At 42.4% G+C, this 24,112-nt stretch overlaps 1 protein-coding gene and 1 long non-coding RNA gene across 5 annotated transcripts in view; one reads left to right on the top strand and one right to left on the bottom strand.

Moving 5' to 3' along the window:
• The window catches only part of LOC122554640 (olfactomedin-like protein 2B), a 79,035-nt gene that overhangs the window by 35,378 nt on the left and 19,545 nt on the right, over window positions 1-24,112 (top strand). For all 4 annotated transcript variants that reach the window (XM_043699980.1, XM_043699979.1, XM_043699978.1 and 1 more), the window contains exons 5-6: window positions 5,537-5,762; window positions 17,019-18,329. In XM_043699980.1, coding sequence (XP_043555915.1) covers window positions 5,537-5,762; window positions 17,019-18,329 — 1,537 coding nt within the window. The remainder of the gene's footprint in view (window positions 1-5,536; window positions 5,763-17,018; window positions 18,330-24,112) is intronic.
• Window positions 7,852-24,112, bottom strand: part of LOC122554641 — a 26,132-nt gene continuing 9,871 nt past the window's right edge. Inside the window, exons 2-3 of the long non-coding RNA XR_006313048.1 lie at window positions 13,429-13,491; window positions 7,852-8,010 (exon numbers count right to left, since the gene is read on the bottom strand). This is a non-coding gene — a long non-coding RNA (uncharacterized LOC122554641). The remainder of the gene's footprint in view (window positions 8,011-13,428; window positions 13,492-24,112) is intronic.

Here is a 24,112-nt window from a genome sequence, read left to right on the forward strand (position 1 = left end):
CCCTTGGAGAGAAAGAAAAATCGGCTCTTACTTCTTAAAACAATTCTTCCTATCAAAATGGATAATTCCACATTTTCCCACATTATACTCCATCTGCAATATCCTTGCTCAGTCACTCAAACTATCTATTTTTTTTGTAGCTTCCTTATATCCTGTTCTCGGTTTTCTCCATACATTTGGGCCAACAGCAAATGTGACAACCATGCCTTCAGTTTCTTCATCTAAGTAGTTTATATAAAAATGTAAAGAGTTGAGGTCCCAGCACTGATCCGTGTGGTATACCACTTGTTACATCTTGTGAACCTGAGAAAGACCCGTTTATGCCTAATCTCTACTTCTTGCTACCCAGCTAAACTTCGACCCTAGACCATGAGCTTTTATTTCTGCAATTACGTTTGACGTGGCACCTTATCAAGTGCCTTCTTAAATCTAATTCCTCTTTAGCTAGAACATGTGTTACTTCCTCAAAGAATTCCAACAGACTGGAGAAATTATGTCCTTCCTGTAAAGTGGTGACCAGCTGTGGCCTAATGTGTTTTATACAATTGCAGGATTGCATCCCTGCTTTTGTATTCTGTACCTTGTTCAATGAGGGAAAGCATTCTGTTTCCTGAATACCTTATCTACCTGTCCTACCACCTTCCAAGGATTTGGAGACATATGTTCCAATATTGTCTTGCCTTGCTTAGCTTTCGGTCTCAAAATCCAATATCTCACACTTCTCTGTGCCACTTTTCTGTCCATTCAACTAAATAATTTTGTTAGGCAACAGCAATCAAGGGTTATCGGTGATAGATATGGAAGTAGAATTCAAAACTCAAACAGATCAGCGACTGACTTATGGATAGGCGGACCAAGCTGAGAGGGCTGAAAAGTCTACTTCTATTCCAATTTCGTATGTCCATAAAACACTGATATCATTCTGGAGTGAACAGCAATTTTCCTCAATTCAACTATATGGCCAGCTTTTGTGACATCTGCAATTTTCCTAATCGTGCCCCCAACATTTCATTTTAAGTCATTCGTCTGTATGGCAAACAGAAAGGGTCTCAACATTAAGGTCTGTGGAACAGCACCAGAAACCATGCTGCATTTGTAAAAATATATCAATCCCTACCCTTCAATCCTTGTCAATTTTGGATCCCTTTCATTCGACCAGTTATCATGTGGGACCTGTCAAATGCCTCAAACATCCATTTGAGTACCTTATTAATACTCCTTATTACTTTCTCAAAAAACTTTATTAAGTTAGTAAGACACAATCTTCTCTTTTCAAAATCATGCTGACTATTCCTGATGAATCTGTGCCCTACGAAGTGTCTCTCAGAATTGGTTCTAATAATTTTCCCACCACTAAGTCAGAATGATAAGCCTATAATAATTTGGCATATTCCTCACCCCTAAGTGCTCAGATTTCCAATCTTCTGGAGGATTGTCTGTACCCCGTGCTGGGCACCTTCATTTGTGGGCAGCATGGTGACTCAGTGGTTAGCACTGCTGCCTCACAGCGCCAGGGATCCAGGTTCAGTTCCAGCCTTGGGTGATTGTCTGTGTGGAGTTTGCACATTCTCCCCATTTCTGTGTGGGTTTCCTCTGGGTGCTCCAGTTTCCTCCCACAGTCCAAAGATGTGCAGGTTAGGTGAATTGGCCATGCTAATAGTATTTAGGGGTGTGTAGTTTAGGTACATTAGTCAGGGGAAGTGTAAAGTAATAGGGTAGGGGAATGGATCTGGGTGAGTCCTCTTCGGAAGATTGACGTGGGCTTATTGTGCCAAATGGCCTGTTTCCATACTGCAGGGATTCGATGATTTAGTGAGGATTGGAAAATGATCCTCAGAGAATCCATTATTTCCTCACTTATTATACTTATTCTAATTACTCCAATCAGAGTTAATCTAATCCTTAATTTGCAATCCCATGCAATCATATCTACTTATAACTCATCAAAGAAATGGTTGAGGAACTGAATAATTACTTTGCATCGGTTTTCACAGTGGAAGACATGAGTAATAGCCCAAAAATTCAAGAGTGTCATGGGGCAGAGCTGATATGGTGGCCATCACCAAGAAGAAGATGCTAGAAAACCTGAATGGTCTGAAGGTGGATAAATCACCTGGACCAGATGAGTCATCCCAGAATTCTAAAGGAGATAGCTGAAGAGATAGTGAAGGCGTTAGTGGTGATCTTTCAGGAATTAGTAGAGTCAGGGAGGGTCCCAGAGGACAGGTAAATGACTAACGTGACAATCCAGTTTAAAAGGGAGTATGGCAAAAGATGGAAAATTACAGGCTGATTAGCCTAAGCTCAGTCATGGATAAGATTTTGAAGTCCATTGTGAGGGATGAGATCTCTGAATACTTGGAAATGTGTGGTAAAATAGGGCAAAGTCAGCATAGTTTCATTAAGGGGAGGTCATGTATGACAAATCTGCTAGAATTTTTTGAGGAAGTAACGAGCATGTTAGACTAAGGAGATCCAATGGGTATTTTCTACCTGGGCTTCAAGAAGGCCTTTGACAAGGTGTCACACTGGAGCCTGCTGAAGAAGATAATTGTCCATAGTGTAAGAGCCAAGTTGCTAGCATGGGTAGAAGCTTGGCTATCTGGCAGAAAACAGAGAGTGGGGATAAAAGGGTTAATGTTGTCCCCTTGTTCGAGAAGGGGAGTAGAGGCAACCAGAGATACACCAGTGAGCCTTATTTCGGTTGTGGGTAAAGTGTTGGAGGGTTATAAGAGATAGGATTTATAATCATCTAGAAAGGAATAAGTTGATTAGGGATAGTCAACATGGTTTTGTGAAGTGTAGGTCGTGCCTCACAAACCTTATTGAGCTGTTTAAGAAGGTGACCAAACAGGTGGATGAGAGTAAAGTGGTTGATGTTGTGTATATAGATTTCAGAAAGGCATTTGATAAGGTTCCCCATGGTAGGCTATTGTAGAAAATACGGAGGCATGGGATTGAGGGTGATTTGGCGGTTTGGATCAGAAATTGGCTAGCTGAAAAAAGACAGAGGGTGGTGGTTGATGGGAGATGTTCATCGTGAAGTTCAGTTACTCGCAGTGTACCGCAAGGAACTGTTTTGGGGCCACTGCTGTTTGTCAATTTTATAAATGACCTGGATGAAAGCGTAGGAGGTTGGGTTAGTATACTTGCAGATGTCACTAAAGTCAGTGGAGTTGTGGATAGTGATGAAGGATGTTGCAGATTACAGAGGGACATAGATAAGCTGCAGAGCTGGGCTGAGAGGTGGCAAATGGAGTTTAATGCAGAAAAGGTATGTTGCCTGGTATGGAGGGAAGGTCTTATGAGGAAAGACTGGGGACTTGAGGCTGTTTTCATTGAAGAGAAGAAGGTTGAAAGGTGCCTTAATTGAGATGTATAAGATAATCAGAGGGTTAGATAGGATGGACAGTGAGAGCCTTTTTCGTTGGATGGTGATGGCTAGCATGAGGGGACAGAGCTTTAAATTGAGGGGTGATAGATATAGGGCAGATGTCAGAGGTAGTTTCTTTACTCAGACAGTATAGGGGCATGGAATGCACCGCCAGCAACAGTAGTAGACTCACAAACTTTCAGGGCATTTAAATGATCATTGGATAAACATATGGATGAAAATGGAATCGTGTAGGTTAGATGGGCTTCAGAATTTTTTTGTATCTCAGTTTTACTCTTACTTTGTAACTGATCTTTTGTTCGAGACATCCCAAAGTGGAAACATGATCTCACCATCTCTGCTGTCAAATCTTCTCAGAATCTTATATGTTTCAATAAGATCACCTTTCATTCTTCAAAACTCTAATGAATAATAAAGACCTGAGCTGTTTGATAAGTCAATCCCTTTACACCAGGGATCAGCTTTTGAAATTCCTTCAAAGCCAATGTTTTCTTTTTTAAATATGGGGATTAAAACTGTATGTGTGATCTCATAACACCCTGTACAGTTTTAGCAAGACTTTCCTAAACTGAGGGGTTGGTGAACTTAGTTGGCTGGACGTCTGGTTTGCAATGTAGAGTAGTGGCAACAGTGTGGGCACAATTCCTGCACCAGGTAAGGTTATTCTGAAGGACTTTGCTTCTCAATTTCTCCACTTACCTGACGCATGGTGACGCTTAGTATAAACGTCCACCAGTCACCTCTCTCCAATGAGAGACCAGTCCTATGGTCTGCTAGGACTATGATGATTTTACATTTACTTTTAAATTCCAAGCCCCTAGCAATTAAGGCCAAAATTCCACTTGAATTCTTAATTATTTGCCGCACCTGCGTGCTAATTTCTTGTGTTTCATGCACAAGAATACCCAAAGCCCTCTGTGCACAAGTCTCTTCATTTAAATAATAGTCTGCCTTTTAATTCTTCTTTCCAAAATGTGTGAACTTACACTTTCCGACATTAAACTCCATCTGCCAGGTTTTTTATCCACTCATTTTATTTGTAACCCCTTGCAGCTTCTTTATGTCCTCATCACAATATGTCCTCTCACCTATTTTTGTATGGTCAGCAAATTTGGATACATTACACTCTGCTCCCCACCCCAAGTCATTAAATCTCGATAGTAAATTATATTAGAAGACATTTTACAATGGCTGAAGGTACCTAGAAGCAGGGCTACTGCCCAGTATCACACCTGAAAAGGAGTCTTCTGCCTTAGCATCACTTTGCACCATTTCCCCAGTAAGTAAATGGGAGAACTTAGCCTTCAATTAGCACAGGATTACTTGATCGATCAGTTAACTGCATCGTGTTGCAGTGCCAAACCAAGCAGATATTTGACCTGTCCACATGGTTAAGTTTCCTTGATTGGGATAACTCAAATCTGTCAAACTATCCTTGAGGATAATCAGTGACTGATGGGAAAATTTGTCACAGTATCTCTTTTTAAATGACTCATGAATCAGCTATTTGAATGAGGTATCAGGTGACTGAAGGAGCTTATCCCTGTTAGAATCAGATGAGTGAGGATATCCTTGAGGATAATCAGTGACTGATGGGAAAATCTGTCACAGTATCTCTTTTTAAATGACTCATGAATCAGCTATTTGAATGAGGTATCAGGTGACTGATGGAGCTTATCCCTGTTAGAATCAGATGAGTGAGGAAAAAAACTTGGGGCAAAGAAATGCCAGACTGTCTGATCTTGGACAGCTTTCAGCAGCAACACAAGTGGTGTGGTGTGCTGTGGTTCAGCCAGTGAGTCTGAGTTGCTGAGGCAACATGCAGTTTTATACACATGTAAATTAATGCATTTATGGATTATTCGCAATCTGTTATGACATATGACTCCCAGAGTGGGAATTGCATCAAGAGACATTGGCTCCGAGGCAAATATGCTATCCTCTGTAAAAGACCTTCTTGTGAAACTGTTATTCATGATAAATTAACAAAACCATAGAATAAACATATTTTTTGTGGTATGCTGAGCTAACCAATTTAGAGTCAGTATTATAGACTGAATCTGCAGTGTGATTTGTTAATGCTGCTGCAAGCTCTTAACTGGGTCTTCAACCTAATGGCCTCCAATTCTGATTTGTTTAAAGGAGAGGCACATCCGATTGTTAGCTGAAATGTATGACAAAGAGCCTAGCCAGAAAAGACATAATAATAAAGACACCATATCACCTGCATTATCGCGCACAGAGAAGAAGCGGTTTGAGAGGAAACAGAAGCAGAAGCAGTCCCAAAGGCCAACTATTTTACGAACAACATACTACAAGGCAAAGCCTTCAGAGGAAGCAGGAGATGAAGAGATGGCAGAGGATGAGCGTAAGTGCATATGTTTGAGAACTAGATGAGAGTTTTTAAGTTAAGCATAATTGGCCGTAAAGCATGTTGAAAGATCTTGATATTGTTGAAGATGTAATATCAATACAAGTGTTTTCTGTAATACTTAATAATGGAGTGACAGATGTAGATGTCTTTGGTTCGGAACAGAGGAACATAAATATGCCGTTCAACCCATTGATCCTGCTCTGCCATTAATACAATCAGACTGATTGAACACTTCAATGCCCACCTGATCCCCATAGCCCTTTACATTACTGGTTATCAAAAATCTATTAATTTCTCTTTAAACCTCATCACACCTGTGTTTAACATGGAGGAGCACTAATTCATAATAGATGGTAATCAGCAGGAGGTTTCTTTCCCTATGTTTGACCTGATGCCATGAGACTTCATGGTGTATGAAGCAACTATTGAGCACTCACAGAGCAACCCATTCCCAGGGCAACTGTACACCACTGTGTTGCATAGTACTCTAATCTGGAGCCATTGTGAGCCGCTGTATATCAGGCTCTGTCTTGTGACTCTGCACCTTCTCTAGACTAACAATCTGCTGCTCCCTTCCTTCTGTCTTTGCTCCAAGAGCAGAGAGTGTGACATCTGCTATTACAGCTTCACCAAACTCAGTGAACAACTTGAGGAAATAACACTGTCATAATTAGAAGTTGAAACATTGCACTGGTACAGTGTTGGATAAACTGCAGCAACTTTTACCTGATGTGTTAAAAAAAGGAAATTATTAAACTTCATCACCTTGATAAGCATAAAACTAAAACTGTATTAAATTTGCTGAAGACTGGCATCTGGCGACTTGAAAAGGAGGCCAGGATCTTCTTGGCGCATTGATCTTTAGTTTAGAAAAGGCATCATATGTCTGCACAGGCTAAGTGGGCTGAAAGGCCTGTTCATGTGCTGTATTCTTCTTTGTTTTTTGTTCTATAATCTTCATTGTACACTTTAGCAAAACAACAGTGCTAAATGGGACCAATTTAGCACAAATGTAGATACCTAAAACTGACTATTGACATCAACTGAATTATATTCAGTCACAGTTTGTAACTTCAGCATATCCCTGACACTACGGTTCAATGATGAATGCGAGTAAGCATGCTCGGAGCAGCACAAGCTATGCCTAAAAATGAGGTGCAGCCTTGCCATGCTAAACAGTGGAAAGAGCTTACAATAGAGCATAGCAAATTCCCAACCACCAGATCAGATCAAAGCTTTGCAGTCCTGCCACATCCAGTCATGAAACATAGTGGATAGTTAAGCTAACAGGAGGAGAAGGAGGCCTGCATATCAGTGCTAAGTCTGAAACATTTTCAACTATCTTTAAACAAATTGCCAAGATAATGCTGGTGTCCTCCTCAAGTCCCCAGACGCCAGTCTTCAGTTGATACACTCCAAAAAAAAATTCCAAGAAATGGCTGAAGACCATTAAAGGCAGTAGGCCCTAACAGCACGGTGGCTCAGTGGTTAGCACTGCTGTCTCACAGTGCGAGGGACCTGGATTCAATTCCTGCCTTGGGCAACTGTCTGTGTGGAGTTTGCATGTTCTCCCCGTGTCTGTGTGAGTTTCCTCCCACAGACCAAAGATGTACAGGTTAGATGAATTGGCTATGCTAAATTGCCCATAATATTAGGTGCATTAGTCAGGGGTGAATGTAGGGGAATGGGTCTGGGTGGGTTGCTCTTCGGAGGGTCGGTGTGGACTTGTTGGGCCGAAGGGCCTGTTTCCACACTGTAGTGAATCTAATATCTAAATGACATCCCAGGTGGAGTACTGAAGATATGTTTCTGAACAAAATGTGTCCTGAGCCAAACTATCTGCAAAGGCATCTACCCTGCAATGAAAGTTGTGAATTTTGAGCTGAAAGGAGGTCACTGCTTTTAATTAAATATTCCACATCTTCAATTAACCTTGGACACTGTTCCCCTTATGTTTAAAGAAACAAAACAAACATTTTTGAACTAAGTCTATAATTCTACTGAAGAGAAATTCTGTTCAACCTGTAACAGCTTTACTATTAATTTTGTAATCATGACACTTTATTTAGTTTTTACCTGATTTCAGTATGTGGGCAACATCAGCAAAGATGCATTTACAGTCCATCATGTGTTCCATAAGGTGCTAGTGGGCTGCAACTTCGAACTTCACAATTCACATATTGTTGATGCTCTGTGGTGCCTTTGGGCAGCGAATTTCAATGTCACAGGAATATGCAGCTGCCTAAAGATGAAACATGACTATGCATTATATAGAGTCATAGAGATGTACAGCACGGAAACAGACCCTTTGGTCCAACTTGTCCATGCCAATCAGATATCCCAACCCAATCTCGTCCCACCTGCCAACAACTGGCCCATATACCTCCAAACCCTTCCTATTCGTATACCCATCCAGATGCCTTTTAAATATTGCAGCCTCCACCATTACCTCTGGCATTTCATTCCATACACGTACCACCCTCTGTGTGAAAAAGTTGCCCCTTAGATCTCTTTTATATCTTTTCCCTCTCACCCTAAAACTATGCCCTCTAGTTCTGGACTCCCCCACCCCAGGGAAGAGACTTTGCCTATTTATCCTATTCATGCCCCTCATGATTTTATAAACCTCGATAAGGTCACCCCTCGGCCACGACATTTGTAGGAGGATTTTATGCTGAGGTCATAGCATTCAAATGTTGAATTAGGATTGCGAGGTTCACATAGTAGGAGCAATTAGGAATTAACAAGGCCTCAAGTGTGCCTGAATTCCTGAAAGGTTCACTGACTCCAAAGTTCTGCCTAGCAACTTTCTGAGATTGAACCAAACTGCTCACAGCCTTGGTGTCCTTTTGGCCTCATCCATCCTTGGTTCAGCCCATCCACTGCTGAAACCCTCTGTTACCTCTGGCGTCACCCATTCTGATCCTCTTCTGCCCAGCATCCCACCCACCATTGTCCGGAAACTTGATCACATCCAAAACTCTACTGCTCAGATCCTAAGTTTCATCCATCCATGACGCCGGTGGTTGCGGACCTAAAATAGTTCCTGGCTCGCAAAATCTCAATTTTCATCTGTTTATCTCTGTAATCTTTCTCTGCCCGACAACTACCTGAGGTGCCTGCACTCTTTCAGATCCCCAACTTTAATCAGAGCACCATTGTGGGCTATGGCTTCAGCAGCCTTGGCCCTTAGCCCTCAAATTTTCCCCTTTAACTTCTCTGCCACTTGCACTTTCTTGAAGATGGTTGTTAAAACCAACCTCTTTCACTAAGCCTTCGGTCATCTATCTAAATATCACGCTATGTGATTCAGTGTTAAATTTTGTTTGATAATGTGCTTCAGGAGTGTGTTTTTGGTTACTTTACTGCTTGAAAAGGCAGTATGTAACTATAAGTTGCTGTTGTGTATCCAGAGACAACTGTGGACGTATGTTCATGCGGTGCATTAAAATAAGTTTAGAACATTTTTAATAATCAAGGCAGCTAACATTGATGTGTCAAGACACTTCTGTTTTCTCCCCACACTAGTTGTGAGGCACCGGGCAATATTTAGTATATTTAGTGAATCCATGCATTGCAACATAAATTTGCAAGATAATGAGATTAGATACTGCTAAAATGTACATGCACAAAATAAATTGGAAACTAGCATTGAAGTAGGCAAACACTAAGGGGTACATAACGTGCTGTCTGTCTGCATCTTAATGTTTTAGTGCTTTTTATTCATTCATTCATGGGAAGTGAGCACTGCTGACAAGGGCAGCGTTAATTGCTTATTCTTAATTGCCATCATGAATCACTGCATTTCATTTGATTAATGTGCCTGCATTTAGGGAGTTCAAAATTTTTACATAACGGAAGTGAAGGAATACAATGCAGTTCCAAGTCAGGATGGCCTTGAAGGGAAATTTTCAGATAGCGGTGTTTCCATTCTTCTGCTGCCTGTGTCTTTCTAGATGGCAAAGATTGAAGGCAGCTTCGTGCATTGCTGCAGTGCATCTTGTCAACACTGGTACAACTGAGCTTCAGCCATTCTTGCTCTCTGCTGACCGATATGACAGCATGACAATTCAGTAAAACGTGGCACAAGATCTCTAATGAACATGACAGCCTATTTGTTGGTTAACAAGTGAAGAGAGACGTGCAAAATGAGGAGACATGTTCATTATATTTGTTCCAAAAATTCTATGTAGTGAAATGGTGACATTGTTGGACAGGTGGCAGAGGGAGTGACTATGTAAAGGTGTGGGTCAGGTGCTGATCAAAGGACTGTATTGTCCTGTATCCTGTTGAGCTTTTTCAGATTTGTAGGGGCCTCACTCATTCAGCCAAGTGGAGAATATTCCATTGTGCCCTTGACTTCAACCTTTTGGTTCTGGGACTCAGGAAGTGCCAAAGAATTCCCAGTTTCTAGCCGACTTTTGTTGGTGAGGCGTTTGTATGGCTATAAGGTTTCTGGTCAATGCTAACCCTTATGATGTTAATGGGAGGAAATTCAGACATGGTAATCCTGTTGAATATCAGGGAAAGGTGCGAGCCTGTCTTGTTGGAGATCATCGTAACTTGAATTATGAGATGTGATCATACTTGCATTAATCAGGCCAAGCTTCAATATTGTCCAGGTGCATAATAATCAGGCATAATCAGATTCAACCCCAGTCTTCAAGTTTAGATCTGATACATGTGTCAATGGGCCCAGGCTGACGCCAAAGCAGTGGTATTGTGAACAGGAATACGATTGATGGCTGATATTCCACCAAGTGGCACACAATGGGTTAAAGCTCAGAGATTTAAAATAAAGCAGTTTGATAATACACATAGAAAAGAAATAGCTACATTTAAGTGGTGCTTTTCTTGCTATAACATCCTTTGTGGCCAGTAAAGTCCATTTGAAGGGTGATCACTATTGTTACAAGGCTGATGCAATAAATAACTTGGACACAATATGGTTGTATAAAGGGTAAATGAGGGAAGTTTCCAGCTCATCTGTTGTTTTCTGGATATGTTGGCTGAGGGATAAATTTTAGATAGATAAAGATTGGATTTGCTTGCTTATCTTTAAATAGTGACATGTGATCTTTATTCTGAATATGCAGGCAACACATTGCTTTAACACAAATTAAAAACGAAAAATTGCAAATGTTGGAGATCTTGTTAAATTGACCCATTTTGTGGGATGTGAGCGTTCCGGCTGGCCAACATTTATTGCCTGTCCCTAGTTGCCCTGGAGATGGTGGTGGTGGGTGAGCTGCCTACTTGAACTGCTGCAGTCCACCTGCTGTGGGTTGACCCACAATGCCATTCAGGAGGGAATACCAGGATTTTGATCCAGCAACAGTAAAGGAACAGCGATGCATTTCCAAGTCAGGATGGTGAGTGGCTTGGAGGGGAACTTGAAGGTGATGGTGTTCCCATATATATGCTACCCCTGTCCTTCTAGATGGAAGTGGTTGTGGGTTTGGAAGGTGCTGTCTGAGGATATTTGGTGAATTTCTGCAGTGCATCTTGTAGATAGTACACACTGCTGTTACTGAGTATCGGTGGTGAGGGAGTGGATGCTTGTGGATGCAGTGCCAATCAAGTGTACTGCTTTTTCCTGGATGGTGTTAATCTCCTTGAGTGCTGTTGGAGCTGCAGCCATCCAGGCAAGTGGGGAGTATGCCATCACACTCCTGACTTGAGCCTTATAGATGATGGACAGGCTTTGGAGAGTCAGGAAGTGAGTTACTCGCCACAGTATTCCTAGCCTCTGACCAGCTCTTGTAGCCATTGCATATATTTGGTGAGTCCAGTTGAGTTTCTGATCAATGCTAACTCCCAGGATGTTGATAGTGGGCGAATCAGTGATGGTAACAACATTGAATGTCAAGGAGTTAGATTGTCTCATGGTGGTGATAGCCATAGCCTGGCATTTGTATGGCACGAATGTTACTTGTCACTGGTCAGTCCAAGCTGGATATTGTCCAGATCTTGTTGCATTTCGACAAGGACTGCTTCACTGTCTGAGAAGTCGCAAATGGTGCAGAACATTGTGCAATCATTGGTGAATATCCTCATCTCCTACCTTATGATGGAGGGAAGGTCATTGATGAAGCAGCTGAACATAGAACAATACAGCGCAGAACAGGCTCTCCAGCCCATGATGTTGCGCCAACCTGTGAATTAATCTAAGTCCACGCCCTTACACTATCCCATCATTATCCATATGTTTATCCAAGGACTGTTTAAATGCCCCGAATGTGGCTGAGTTAACTACATTGGCAGGCAGGGCATTCCACGCCCTTACCACTCTCTGAGTAAAGAACCTGCCTCTGACATCTGCCTTAGATCTATTACCCCTCAATTTGCAGCTATGTCCATTCATAGAAGCTGATGTCACCATCCTGGGAAAAAGATTCTCACTGTCCACCCTTATCTAATCCTCTGATCATCTTGTATGTCTCTATTAAATCCCCTCTTAGTCTTCTTCTCTCCAATGAGAACAGACCCAAGTCCCTCAACCTTTCTTCATAAGACCTTCCCTCCAGACCAGGCAACATCCTGGTAAATCTCCTCTGCACTTTTTCCAATGCTTCCTGTAATGGGTCGACCAGAACTGCAAACAATACTCCAAGTGAGGCCGCACTAGCGTTTGTATAGTTGCAGCATGATATCACGGCTCCAGAACTCAATCCCTCTACCAATAAAACCTAACACACCATATGCCTTGTTAACAGCACTGTCGACCTGGGTGGCAACTTTCAGGGATCTATGTACACGGACACCAAGATCCCTCTGCACATCCACACTACCAAGAATCTTTCCATTGACCCAGTATTCTGCGTTCCTGTTATTCTTCCCAAAGTGAATCACACATTTATCTGCAGTGAACTCCATTTGTCACCTCTCAGCCCAATTCTGCAGTTTATCCAAGTCCCCCTGCAACCTGCAACATTCTTACACACTGTCCACTACTCCACCGACTTTAGTGTCATCTGCAAACTTACTAACCCATCCACCTACGCCTGCATCCAAGTCATTTATAAAAATGACAAAGAGCAGTGGTCCCAAAACAGATCCTTGTGGCACACCCCTAGTAACTGGACTCCAGGCTGAATATTTTCCATCAACCACCACTTGCTGCCTTCTTACAGAAAGCCAGTTTCTAATCAAAACTGCTAAATCACCCTCAATCCCATGCCTCTGCATTTTCTCCAATAGCCTACCATATGGAACCTTATCAAATGCCTTACTGAAGTCCATGTACACCACGTCAACTGCCATATCCTCATCCACATGATTGGTCACCTTCTCAAAAAACTCTGAGTATTGTGAGACACGACCTGCCCTTGACGAAACCATGTTTACGATCTCCAGTGCTTGCTAGATGACTATAAATCCTACCTCTTATAATCCTTTCCAAAACTTTTCCTACAACAGATGTAAGGCTCACCGGTCTATAATTACCTGGATCATCTCTACTGCCCTTCTTGAACAAGGGCACAACAATTGCCCTTGTCCTCCAATCCTCTGTAGGCAATGACGACTCAAAGATCAAGGCCAAAGACTCTGCCATCTCCTCCCTAACTTCCCAGAGAATCCTTGGATAAATCCCATCCGGCCCAGAGGACTTATCTACTTTCACACCTTCTAGAATTGATAACACCTCCTCCTTACTAACCTCAATCTTTTCTAGTCGAATAGTCCGTATTTCAGTCTTCTCTTCTACAATACTCTCCTTTTCCTGAGGGAAAATAGATGAGAAATATTCATTTAGCACTTCTCCAATCTCCACAGGATTCACACACAATTTCCCACTTCTGTCTTTGACTGGCCCTATTCGTACCCTAGTCATTCTTTTATTCCTCACATACCTATGGAAAGCTTTTGGGTTGTCCTTTATTCTACCTGCTAAAGACAGCTCACGTCCCCTCCTTGCTCTTATTAACTCTCTCTTTAATTCCTTCCTAGCTAATCTGTAACTCTCAATCACCTCATCTGCAACATCTCGTCTCAACTTCACGTGAGCCTCCCTCTTCTGCTTAACAAGAGATACAATTTTGTTAGTAAACTGCAGTTCCCTTACCATGTCACTTCCTCCCTGCCTGACAGAGGCATACCTATCAAGGACACGCAATATCTGTTCTGTAAATCAGCTCCACATTTTGATTGTCCACATCCCCATTTTGCCTGCCCCATTTCATGCCTCCTAAGTCTTGCCTAATCGCATGATAATTGCCCTTCCCCCATCTATAACTTTTGCCCTGTGGCACATACCTATCCCTTTCCATCGCTAAACTAAATGTAACCGAATTATGGTCACTCTCTCAAAAGTGCTCACCTACCACTAACTCAAACACTTGGCTGGTTCATTACCAAGTACTAGATCCAGTGTGGCCTCCCCTCTTGTCGGCCCTTTGACATACTGTGTTAGGAAAACCCTCCTGTACACACTGGACAAAACCTGATCCATTCGACGTACTAGAGTTATAGCATTTCTAATCCACGTTGGGGATGTTAAAGTCTCCCATAATGACCACCCTGTTCCTTTCACTCCCACCCAGAATCGTTTTGCCAATCCTCCCCTCCACATCCCTGGAACTCTGCAGAGAGCTATTAGAAATTCCCAGCAGTGTGACCTCTCCTGTCCTGTTTCTAACCTCAGCCCATACCACCTCAAAAGACGAGTCCTCATCAAAAGTTCTTTCAGCCACTGTTATACTGTCCTTGACTAACAGAATCACACCTCCCCCTCTTTTACCACCTTCCCTGATCTTAATGAAAGTTCTAAACCCTGGGACCTGCAACATCCATTCCTGACCCCCTCTATCCATGTCTCTGAAATGTCCACAACATCGAAATCCCAGGTACGTGTCCATGCTGCAAGCTCACCTACCTTATTCCGGATACTCCTGGCGTTGAAGTAGACACACTTCAAACCAGCTTGCAGTCTGTCAGCACACTCCTATGACCGTGAAATCCTGTCCATGTACTCCCTACTCACATCCTCCTGTGCACTGGAACTGCACCACAGATTCCAATCCCCCTGCTGAGCTAGTTTAAACCCACCTGAAAAGCACTAGCAAATTTACCACCCAGGATGTTAGTACCCCTCTGGTCCAAGTGAAGACCGTCCTATTTTTAGAGGTCCCACCTTCCCCAGAATGAGCCCCAATTATCCATATACCTGAAACCCTTCCTCCTGCATCATCCGTGCAGCCGCGTATTCCTCCCCCAGTTCCTCACCTTGCTATCACGTGGCACGGGTAACAAACCAGAGATAGCAACTCTGTTAATTTTAGCTCTCAACTTCCACCCTACCTCCCTGAAATCATGCTTTACATCCCTATCCCTCTTTCTACCTATGTCATTGGTACCTAAGATTGCTGCGAAAGCTTCAGCCTTATCTTTTGCACTGATGTGCTGGGCTCTTCCGTCATTGAAGCTGGAGATAGTTGTGGAAGCACCTCCTCCTGTAAGCTGTTTAATCATCCACCACTCTTCACGACTGGATGTGGCAGGACCACAGAGGTTAGATCTGATCTGTTCATTGAGGGATCACTTAGCTTTGTCTATCACTTGCTGCTTATATTGTTTGGCATGCCAGTAGTCCTGTTTGGTGGTTTAACCAGATATACCTGCTACTGCTCCTGGCATGCCCTTCAGCACTCTCCATTGAACTAGGGTTGATCCCCTGGCTTGATGGTAATAGCTGGGTGGGGGATATACCAGGCCATGAAGTTACAGATTGTGCTGGAGTACAATTCTCCTGCTGTTGATAGCCCACAGCGCCTCATGGATGCCCAGTCTTGAGTTGCTAGATCTGACAGTGCCACACAAGAGGATGGAGGTTATTCGTAATGTGAAGGCGGGACTTGGTCTCCACAAGGACCGTGCAGTGGTTGCTCTTATCGATACTGTCATCGACAGATGCAGCTGGCAAATTGTAAGGATGAGGTCAAGTATGTTTTTCCTTCTTGTTGTTTCCCTCACCATCTGATGCAGACCCAGTCTAGCAGCGATGTCCTTTAGGACCTCACCAGCTCGATCAGTAGTACTGAGCCACTATTGGTGGTGGACATTCAAATACCCCACCTCGAGTACATATTGTGCCCATGCATCTGAGATAAAACAAAATGCTTGAAAAATGGAGCAGGTCTCGGAGCAGTTGTGGAGAGGGCAAGTGTTAACATTTGAGTCCAGTTACTTCTTTGGAACTGAAGAGAGGTATAAAAGTAATGGGTTTTATGCTATTGAGAAAGGGGTGGAGAAAGTTAAGAAGAAGGGCAGGACAGGGAAAGGTGAGGGGAGATTGAAGCTCAAAGGAGTCATAGATAAAAAGACAAAAGGGTTATAGAGGAAAAAAAAGACAGGGTATGTGCTCAATTGACTGAAAGCAAAATATTAAAATGGAGGACAGGGTTCACCATCTGAAGTTGTTGAACATAATATTTAGTCCAGAAGGTTGTAAAATGCACCTGCACACAGTTCTGAAGAATAATCATATCAGATTTAAAACATCAACTCTGTTTCTCCCTCCACAGATGCTGCTAACCTGTTGAGTTTCTTCAATATTCTCTGTGTTTATTTTAGTGTAATCAATGTAGCTGTTGGTGTCTGTGGAGTTGTAATGGATCTTAGTAGATAGCCTATCCCAGGAGATGGGAGACGAAAAAGGCAAGAGCTAGAGATGGACAAAGGAAAGTGGAATTAAGGCTACAGTCAGATCAACCATGATTTCATTGAATACCTGAGAGGCTGAATGGCTTACTTGCACTCTTGTTTTTATGATCTTATGTCAGTACTTACATCATTGGAATGTTTAAGAAATTCAGTGTGACTAACCGGTGAAGCATTTTGAGAACTTTTGATTTTAATTGATGCAAGGATTTGCTTCATTTTGACTCCTTGCAACCAACACTTGTTTCTGGGAAATTGAATTTGAGGATTTGAAAAGACTCCATGTTCTGGAAATCTTCAAACCTGTACATAGTTCAATGTTATAACCTGTAGAAAATGCCCATAATCAAAGTCACTGTCATTTCGAACAGCTTTGAATCAGAGCCAACATAAGTCACATTGCAATCACCTTGAAGGGATTTGTGATTTCGAAAATACAATTTCTTACTGAATGTTGCGTTGAAATTAAAAGTAGGAAATACACACCATTAGTTTACCAAAGAGAGAGAATTAAGACAGATCACTGTCATAGGGAGGGTTTTCTATCAGCTCTTCAGTTCAATTTAACTGATTTTTTTTGTCTGTTAACAGAAGCCAGCTCTGCGAGTGGTGAAGACGCAACTCTACTATTTTTGGACGATCAACTCATTAAGCACATGGAACAAGTGATTAACATTTCTCAGGCACCAAATCCTGCAGTGGAACCAGTCACAAAGATCAATCCAGAGGCAGCAACAACATCAAGACAACAGATGAATCTCTCTGCTGCTGCTAGTCCTATTCCTATCATTGCTTTTGCAGGTCCTGATATGACTGCTATCACTAGCAGTACTAACATGACCAACTCTTCTGCAACCATCCTAAGCAGACACACTGAAACACCCATCCAATCCAATACCACTAGCCCTACAAGTGCAACCAACACCACTACTTCTGACACATTTACCACCAAAACTCTTGCTTCTGGTCTCTCTATGCCCTCCACAGCAATCAGACCTTCCAACAACATTCCAAATTCCATCATGATGAATGCAAGTCATACCTTAACTGTACAACCTTCTGCCAACACCACAGTGTCCCTTCAACCACCCAGCTCTGCTCCTGTGTCTAGTGCAGACATCTCCACAATTCCTAGCAGCGAGGTTCCTATTGCCATTCCCATCATTTCCATTGTTGATCCTTCGAGTACTGCAGCCCCCATCAGCACTGCAACCACAACCTCGAGCCCCCCACCTACTTCAGCCATCACAACTGTTGCTGCTGCCCTCATTACTACAGCAGCCACTACAAGCACTGCACCTCCAACAACAGCTACAACTGTGAGCACCACACTCCGCTCTACTACGAGCACCACAGCCCCCACCACTACAAGCACCACAGCCCCCACTACAAGCACCACAGCCACCACCACTATGAGCACCACAGTCCCCACCACAACCACGAGCACCACAGCCTCCACCACCATGAGCACCACAGTCCCCACCACCACAAGCACCACAGTCCCCACTACCACAGTCCCCACCACAAGCACCACATTCCCCACCACAAGTACCACAGCCCCCACCACCATGAGCACCACAGTCCCTACTACCACAACAGCCACTATACCCACCACCGATGTTCCCACCACTGAGCCTCTGACTACTGCAGTCACCACCACAACCAATGTACCCACAACCACCAAACCCACAACAACCACTGTGCTTACCACAACCACCATACCCACCACATCTCCAATCACTACGATTGTTAGCACAACCACCACTCAAAGGGCAACCACAACGACGACTACACGTTCTCCAAAATCCAGAATAACTTCTTTTGCCAGAAGGAGGTCGCAGGTAGAGGTCACACGGAGGCAGCGTGTGAGCCACAAGCCAAATAATAGCTACAAAAGTTTTGGTAAGTGAATCGCCCATCAACATTGAATCTAGATTTTATGGCAGCAAAGACCACCCCAATTGAGAAATCTGCTGTACTTTGACAACTGAGATGGTTGTGATGGTTCTTTTTATCATTTTATTTGCTGACCTTTCGGACAGATTTATGGATGGTCAATGAAATAAATAAAAAACATGAAGACAGATCCCAGATAGACACATACAGATCAGACAAAACACTGATGGATAACCTTATTTTGAAATAGATAACCCCAGAATGGTTTCTTCCATTGCAGATTGTCTGAGAGTCAAACAGCACAGAAACAAATCCTTTGGTTCAAAATGTCCACGCCGACCAGACATCTCAATCTGACCTAGTCCCATTTGCCAGCATGTAGCCCATATCCCACTAAACCCTTCCTCTTCATATACCCATCCAGATGCCTTTTAAACGATCTAATTGTATCTGTCTCCACCACTTCCTCTGGCAGCTCATTCCATACATGCACCACCCTCTTTGTGAACAAGTTACTCCTCAGGTATTTTTTAAATCTTTCTCCTTTCATCTTAAACATATGCCCTCTAGTTTTAGACTACCCCACCTTCGGAAAAAGACCTTGGCTATTCACCTTATCCGTGACCCTCATGATTTTATAATCCTCTATAAGGTCACCCCTCAGCCTCTGACGTTTTGGGGAAAAAAAGCCCCGCCTATTCAGACTCCCTCTGTAACTCAAATCTCTGGACACTGTTGTGATTCTCTGATTCTATACGGAAAGTAATATTCCAGATGTGGTCGAACCAGTGCTTTGTATAGCTTTCGCAAGAGTTTTATCCCTTAATATTCTTGTCCTCTGCATATGAAAGCCAGGGTAGCATTACCGTTTATGATTAATTTGATCTCTGTCCATGACTTTGCAATGCACATAGACTTCTATTTCTTGACTAAAAATAAAATACTGCAGATACTGGAAATCTGAAACAAACACCAAGAATTCTAGAGAAACTCAGCAGTTTGCAGCATCTGTGAAGAGAAAAACTGAGTTAATGCTGAGTGTATTAGTGATTCTTCTTCAATTGAAGAGCTATACAGGACTCGAAATGATAACTTAGTGTCTCTCTTCTCAGATGCTGCCAGACCTGCTGAGCATCTCCAGCATTCTCTGTGTTAGCTTTTGACCCCTATTCCTCTGTGGGCCTTCACCGTTTCTAACTTGAGACAGTACTTTGTTCTAATCTTTTTTAGGTCCACTTGCCAATATGGATTAATGCCACAGATATTGACCATTCAATTAATATATTATTACTTCTTGGTAATTTTATGCTTCCATCTACACTGCTTACAGTGTTGAGTACTTTTGTGCAAACTGGGATATTCAGCTATCTTTACTATTACCTAAGTCTTTAATAAATCATGAGTAGTCAAGAGCTCACTTGTTAGTCACATGCGCCCATTAAATTATTTGCTCATTATCCTTAACTCTGTCCTTTGTTGCTAAGCCAATCTACTGCACTCGATACATTGAGCTTCAACATAAGTTAACATCTCTTCTGAGAGCTATTATCAAATATCTTCCACAAGTTGACATAAACAACGTTTGTGGACATTTCCCTGTCACTTCTTCCAAACAGGGAGAAAGTGAGGATCGCAGATGCTGGAGAGTCAGAGTCAAAAAGTGTGGCACTGGAAAGGCACAGCAGGTCAGGCAGCATCCGAGGAGTAGGAGAGTCGGCGTTTCGGGCATAAGCCTTTCATCAGCAAATTCCTGAATCTGCTGATGAAACATTGACTCTCCTGCTCCTTGGATGCTGCCTGACCTACTGTGCTTTTCCAGCGCCACACTTTTTGACTTCCTTAAAAACAATTCACTCAGTTTCACATGGCATAATCCATGCTTTAGTGATTCATACAGTGTTTCTGATAAACTGAACATTTTCAAGGTAATCAGCTTCTCAGTCCTTAATAAGACTCTAATAATTTCTTAACAACAGATGGTTGGCTCACTTGTCTATACATTCCTAATTTTTTCCATTTCGTTTACTTAAGCAGTGGAGTAAATGTACAAGTTTCAATCTCAAGTAATGGTTCCTGAATTGAGAGAACTTTGAAGATTATAGAACATAGAACATTACAGCGTAGTACCAGCCCTTCATCCTTCGATGTTGTGCCGACCTGTGGAACCAATCTGAAGCTACATTATTCCATTTTCATCCATATGTTTATCCAATGACCATTTAAATGGCGTTAAATTTGGCAAGCCTACTACTGTTCCAGGCAGTGCGTTCCACATCCCTACTACTCTCTGAGTAAAGCAACTACCTCTGACATCTGTCCTTTATCTATCACCCCTCAATTTAAAGCTATGTCCCCTCGTGCTAGCCATCACCATTCTAGGAAAAAGGCTCTCACTGTCCACCCTATCTAACACTCTGACTAACTTATATGTCTCAATTAAGTCACCTCTCAACCTTCTTCTCTTTAATGAAAATAGCCTCAAGTCCATCAGCCTTTCCTCATAAGATCTTCCCTCCATACCACGCAGCATCCTAGTAAATCTCCTCTGAACCCTTTCCAAAGCTTCCACATCCTTCCTGTAATGTGGTGACCAGTACGCAATACTCCAAGTGTGGCCGCACCAGAGTTTTGTACAGCTGCAGCATGACCTCGTGGTATATCATCTCAAAGACTCAATAAGGTTTGTGAGGCATGACCTACCCTTAACAAAACAGTGCTGACTATCCTTAATCAACTTATTCTTCTCTTGATTATTATAAATCCGATTGCTGTAGTTAGGGTTTCAGCAATGTTCTCAAGTACTTCTATTCAACTCTTGACAGAAAAGAAAAGCATCTAATCCTAGGGATTTGCAACCTTTTAGTTTCATTATCTTCTTCATGACTATTAAAATATAGAACATAGAACAGAACAGCACAGTACAGGTTCTTCGGCCCTTGATGTGCCGACCTTTCATTTTACTCGAAAATCAAACTAACCTACATACCCTACATTTTACTGTCATCCATGTGCCTATCCAAGAGTTGCTTAAATGTCCCTGATGTATCTGACTCTGCTGCCACTGTTGGCCGTGCATTCCATGCACCCACCACTCTCTGACATCTACCCCTAAACCTTCCTCCAATCACCTTAAAATTATGCCCTGTCGTGATATCCATTTCCGCCTTGGGAAAAGGTCTCCGGCTATCCACTCTATCTATGCCTCTCATCAACTTGTACACCTCTATCAAGTCACTCTTCACTCCAGTGAGATGACCCCCCTAGCTCTCTCAACCTTTCTTCATAGAATATGCTCTCCAGTCCAGGCAGCACCTGGGTAAATCTCCTCTGCACCTTCTAAAGCTTCCACATCTTCCCTTTAATGAGGTGACCAGAACTGAACATAATATTCCAAGTGTAGTCTAACCAGGGCTTTATAACCTCGCGGCTCTTAATCTCGATGCCCCTGCTACTGAAAGCCAACACACCATACGCCTGCTTAACAATTCTATCAACCTGTGTGGCAACTTTGGGGGATCTATGGATGTGGACCCCTCTTGTTATGCACTGGACCAAACCACTCAAAACATTCTTATGCTGGCAGCCCAGACCATAACTTTGCAATTTATTTTGATAACAATACAGTGAATGCTACCCGGAGTAAGTTAGCAAGGTTGGCTACCAGATTTTAAAACAGACAAAAGTTTATTCACAAAATTACACAATGAAACACAAAGAACAAAATAAAGAACCCCCACAGAACTCAGTATATCCAAACAAGACTTAATTATGCTGTTCCAAATGTACACAACAGTCCCAATAAGCAAACCCCTAACCACAGTAAAAATGAAACAAAAGCTCACAGGTCGAAGTTAGAAGGGTAGAAGGAGAGAGAGTCTCGCAGCCTGTTGCCACACAGCTCCACAGCTGAACTCCCCAACTAATGCTGGAATGAACTGCTCAGCTAGCCACGCCCCCTTGATTTATACAGGTTACTTGTAAAAACATAAAAGCTTTGGCCTAAAGACTCATCTGTTTACATATAAACAAAAAGGCCTTTCATCTCTGTACCAAACCCAGCCGTTTTGGAGCCCGGCTTGTTTACTACCCCTCTGATAAAAAAAACCAAGGACAGGTTCCTTGAGAAAAGGACCAGCTTTTTGATACCTCCCCACTTAAAAAAAATGAACCATCAATATCAAAAAATGGCTTACTTTTTAAAACCCTTCAAAAGCAAACTGGTAGTAGTCTAAAACACACATATACCCTATACTAACTATACAGATGCAAACATGCACAACCACATGCAAATTCAGGCCATGGCACACCCGCCACTGAACACCTCCGTATCTCATTTGAGTCTCGACAATGCATTAGCAATCACATTTGTGCAACCTGCCACATGCACAGTTGTCAAATTGAATGGCTGCAACAACAAGATCCCTGTAAACTGTCTGGCATTTTTGTCCTTGAATTTCTCTACAAATGTCAATGGGTTATGATCAGTGTATAAGGTTGTCTCAGATGTGTTGCTGACATAAACACTGAAATGTTGTAATGCCAACACCAAGCTCAAAGTTTCTTTCTCTGTTGAATATTTCTGTTGATGGAACATCAATTTTCTGGAAAAATACCCGATGGGTCTTTCTAACCCTTGTCATCTCCTGCGGGAGCATTGCACTAATACCCACAACACTGGCATCAATAGCCACATTCAAAGGCTTCGTGTAATCAGGTGTGGCTAATACTGAGGCAGTGGTTCCCACAGTTTTTAGGCTGTCCAATGCCTTCTGACAGTCCGCTGTCCACTGAAACTTCTTGCCCTTTTTAGCAATTCAGTGAGTGGAGTGGCCACACTGCTAAAATTTGGCCCAAACTTTTGGTAAAATCTACTCAATCCCAGAAACTGTAGTACTGCTCTTCTTGTCGATTGTGTGGGAAATTCCCCAATTACTTTCATTTTCGCATCCTCTGGAGCCTATTGTCTGTGTCCAATAACATTGTCCAGGAAGGTGACTTGGGCTTTGGCATTTCACTTTTAGCCAGGTTTATCACCAAGCCTGCCTTCCGAAGTTGATTGAACAAGTCTAATTAATGCTGTAAATGTTCCTTCCATGAGTGACTAAAAATTACCAGGTCATCAATGTAAACAACACATTTGGGTAATCCGACAATGACCTTATTAGTTAGTCTCTGAAATGTGGCCGGAGCGTTTTTCATATCAAATGGCATGACTTTGAATTGATAGAGTCCATTTGGCATTACAATAGCCGAACTTCCCTTTGCTCATTCTGACAGAGGTATTTGCCAGTAGCCTCTGAGCAAGTCCAACTTAGAAATGTAAGTTGCTTGTCCCACCTTTTCAATACAGTCCTCCAACTGCAGAATTGGATATGCATCAGTCTTTATAATGGCTTTGACTTTGCAATAGTCCACACATAACCATTGGGTACCATCTGCCTTTGGCACCATGACTAAGGGTAAGCTCTAATCACTATAACTCACTTAGATTATGCCATCTTGGAGTATCCGTTCTGTCTCCTTCTGAACCTGTGCCAACTTTAGAGGGTTATGCCTATAAGGATGTTGTTTAATCGGAACAGCATCTCTTATGTGTACATCATGCACAATTAGGTTCGTACTTTGTAGTTTATTTCTGCATATCTCCCCATGAGATAGTAATAACTCTTTCAGGTCATTTCGATTTCCTTGCGGAAGATAACTCAATAATCTATCCCAATTTTTGACAACTTCCTCATTGTCCAATTTGATCTGATGAATGTCCAATTCAGAATCCTCTGAACTTGGTT

Source organism: Chiloscyllium plagiosum, chromosome 11, assembly GCF_004010195.1.
Source record: "Chiloscyllium plagiosum isolate BGI_BamShark_2017 chromosome 11, ASM401019v2, whole genome shotgun sequence".
Classification (NCBI taxonomy): Eukaryota; Metazoa; Chordata; class Chondrichthyes; order Orectolobiformes; family Hemiscylliidae; genus Chiloscyllium; species Chiloscyllium plagiosum.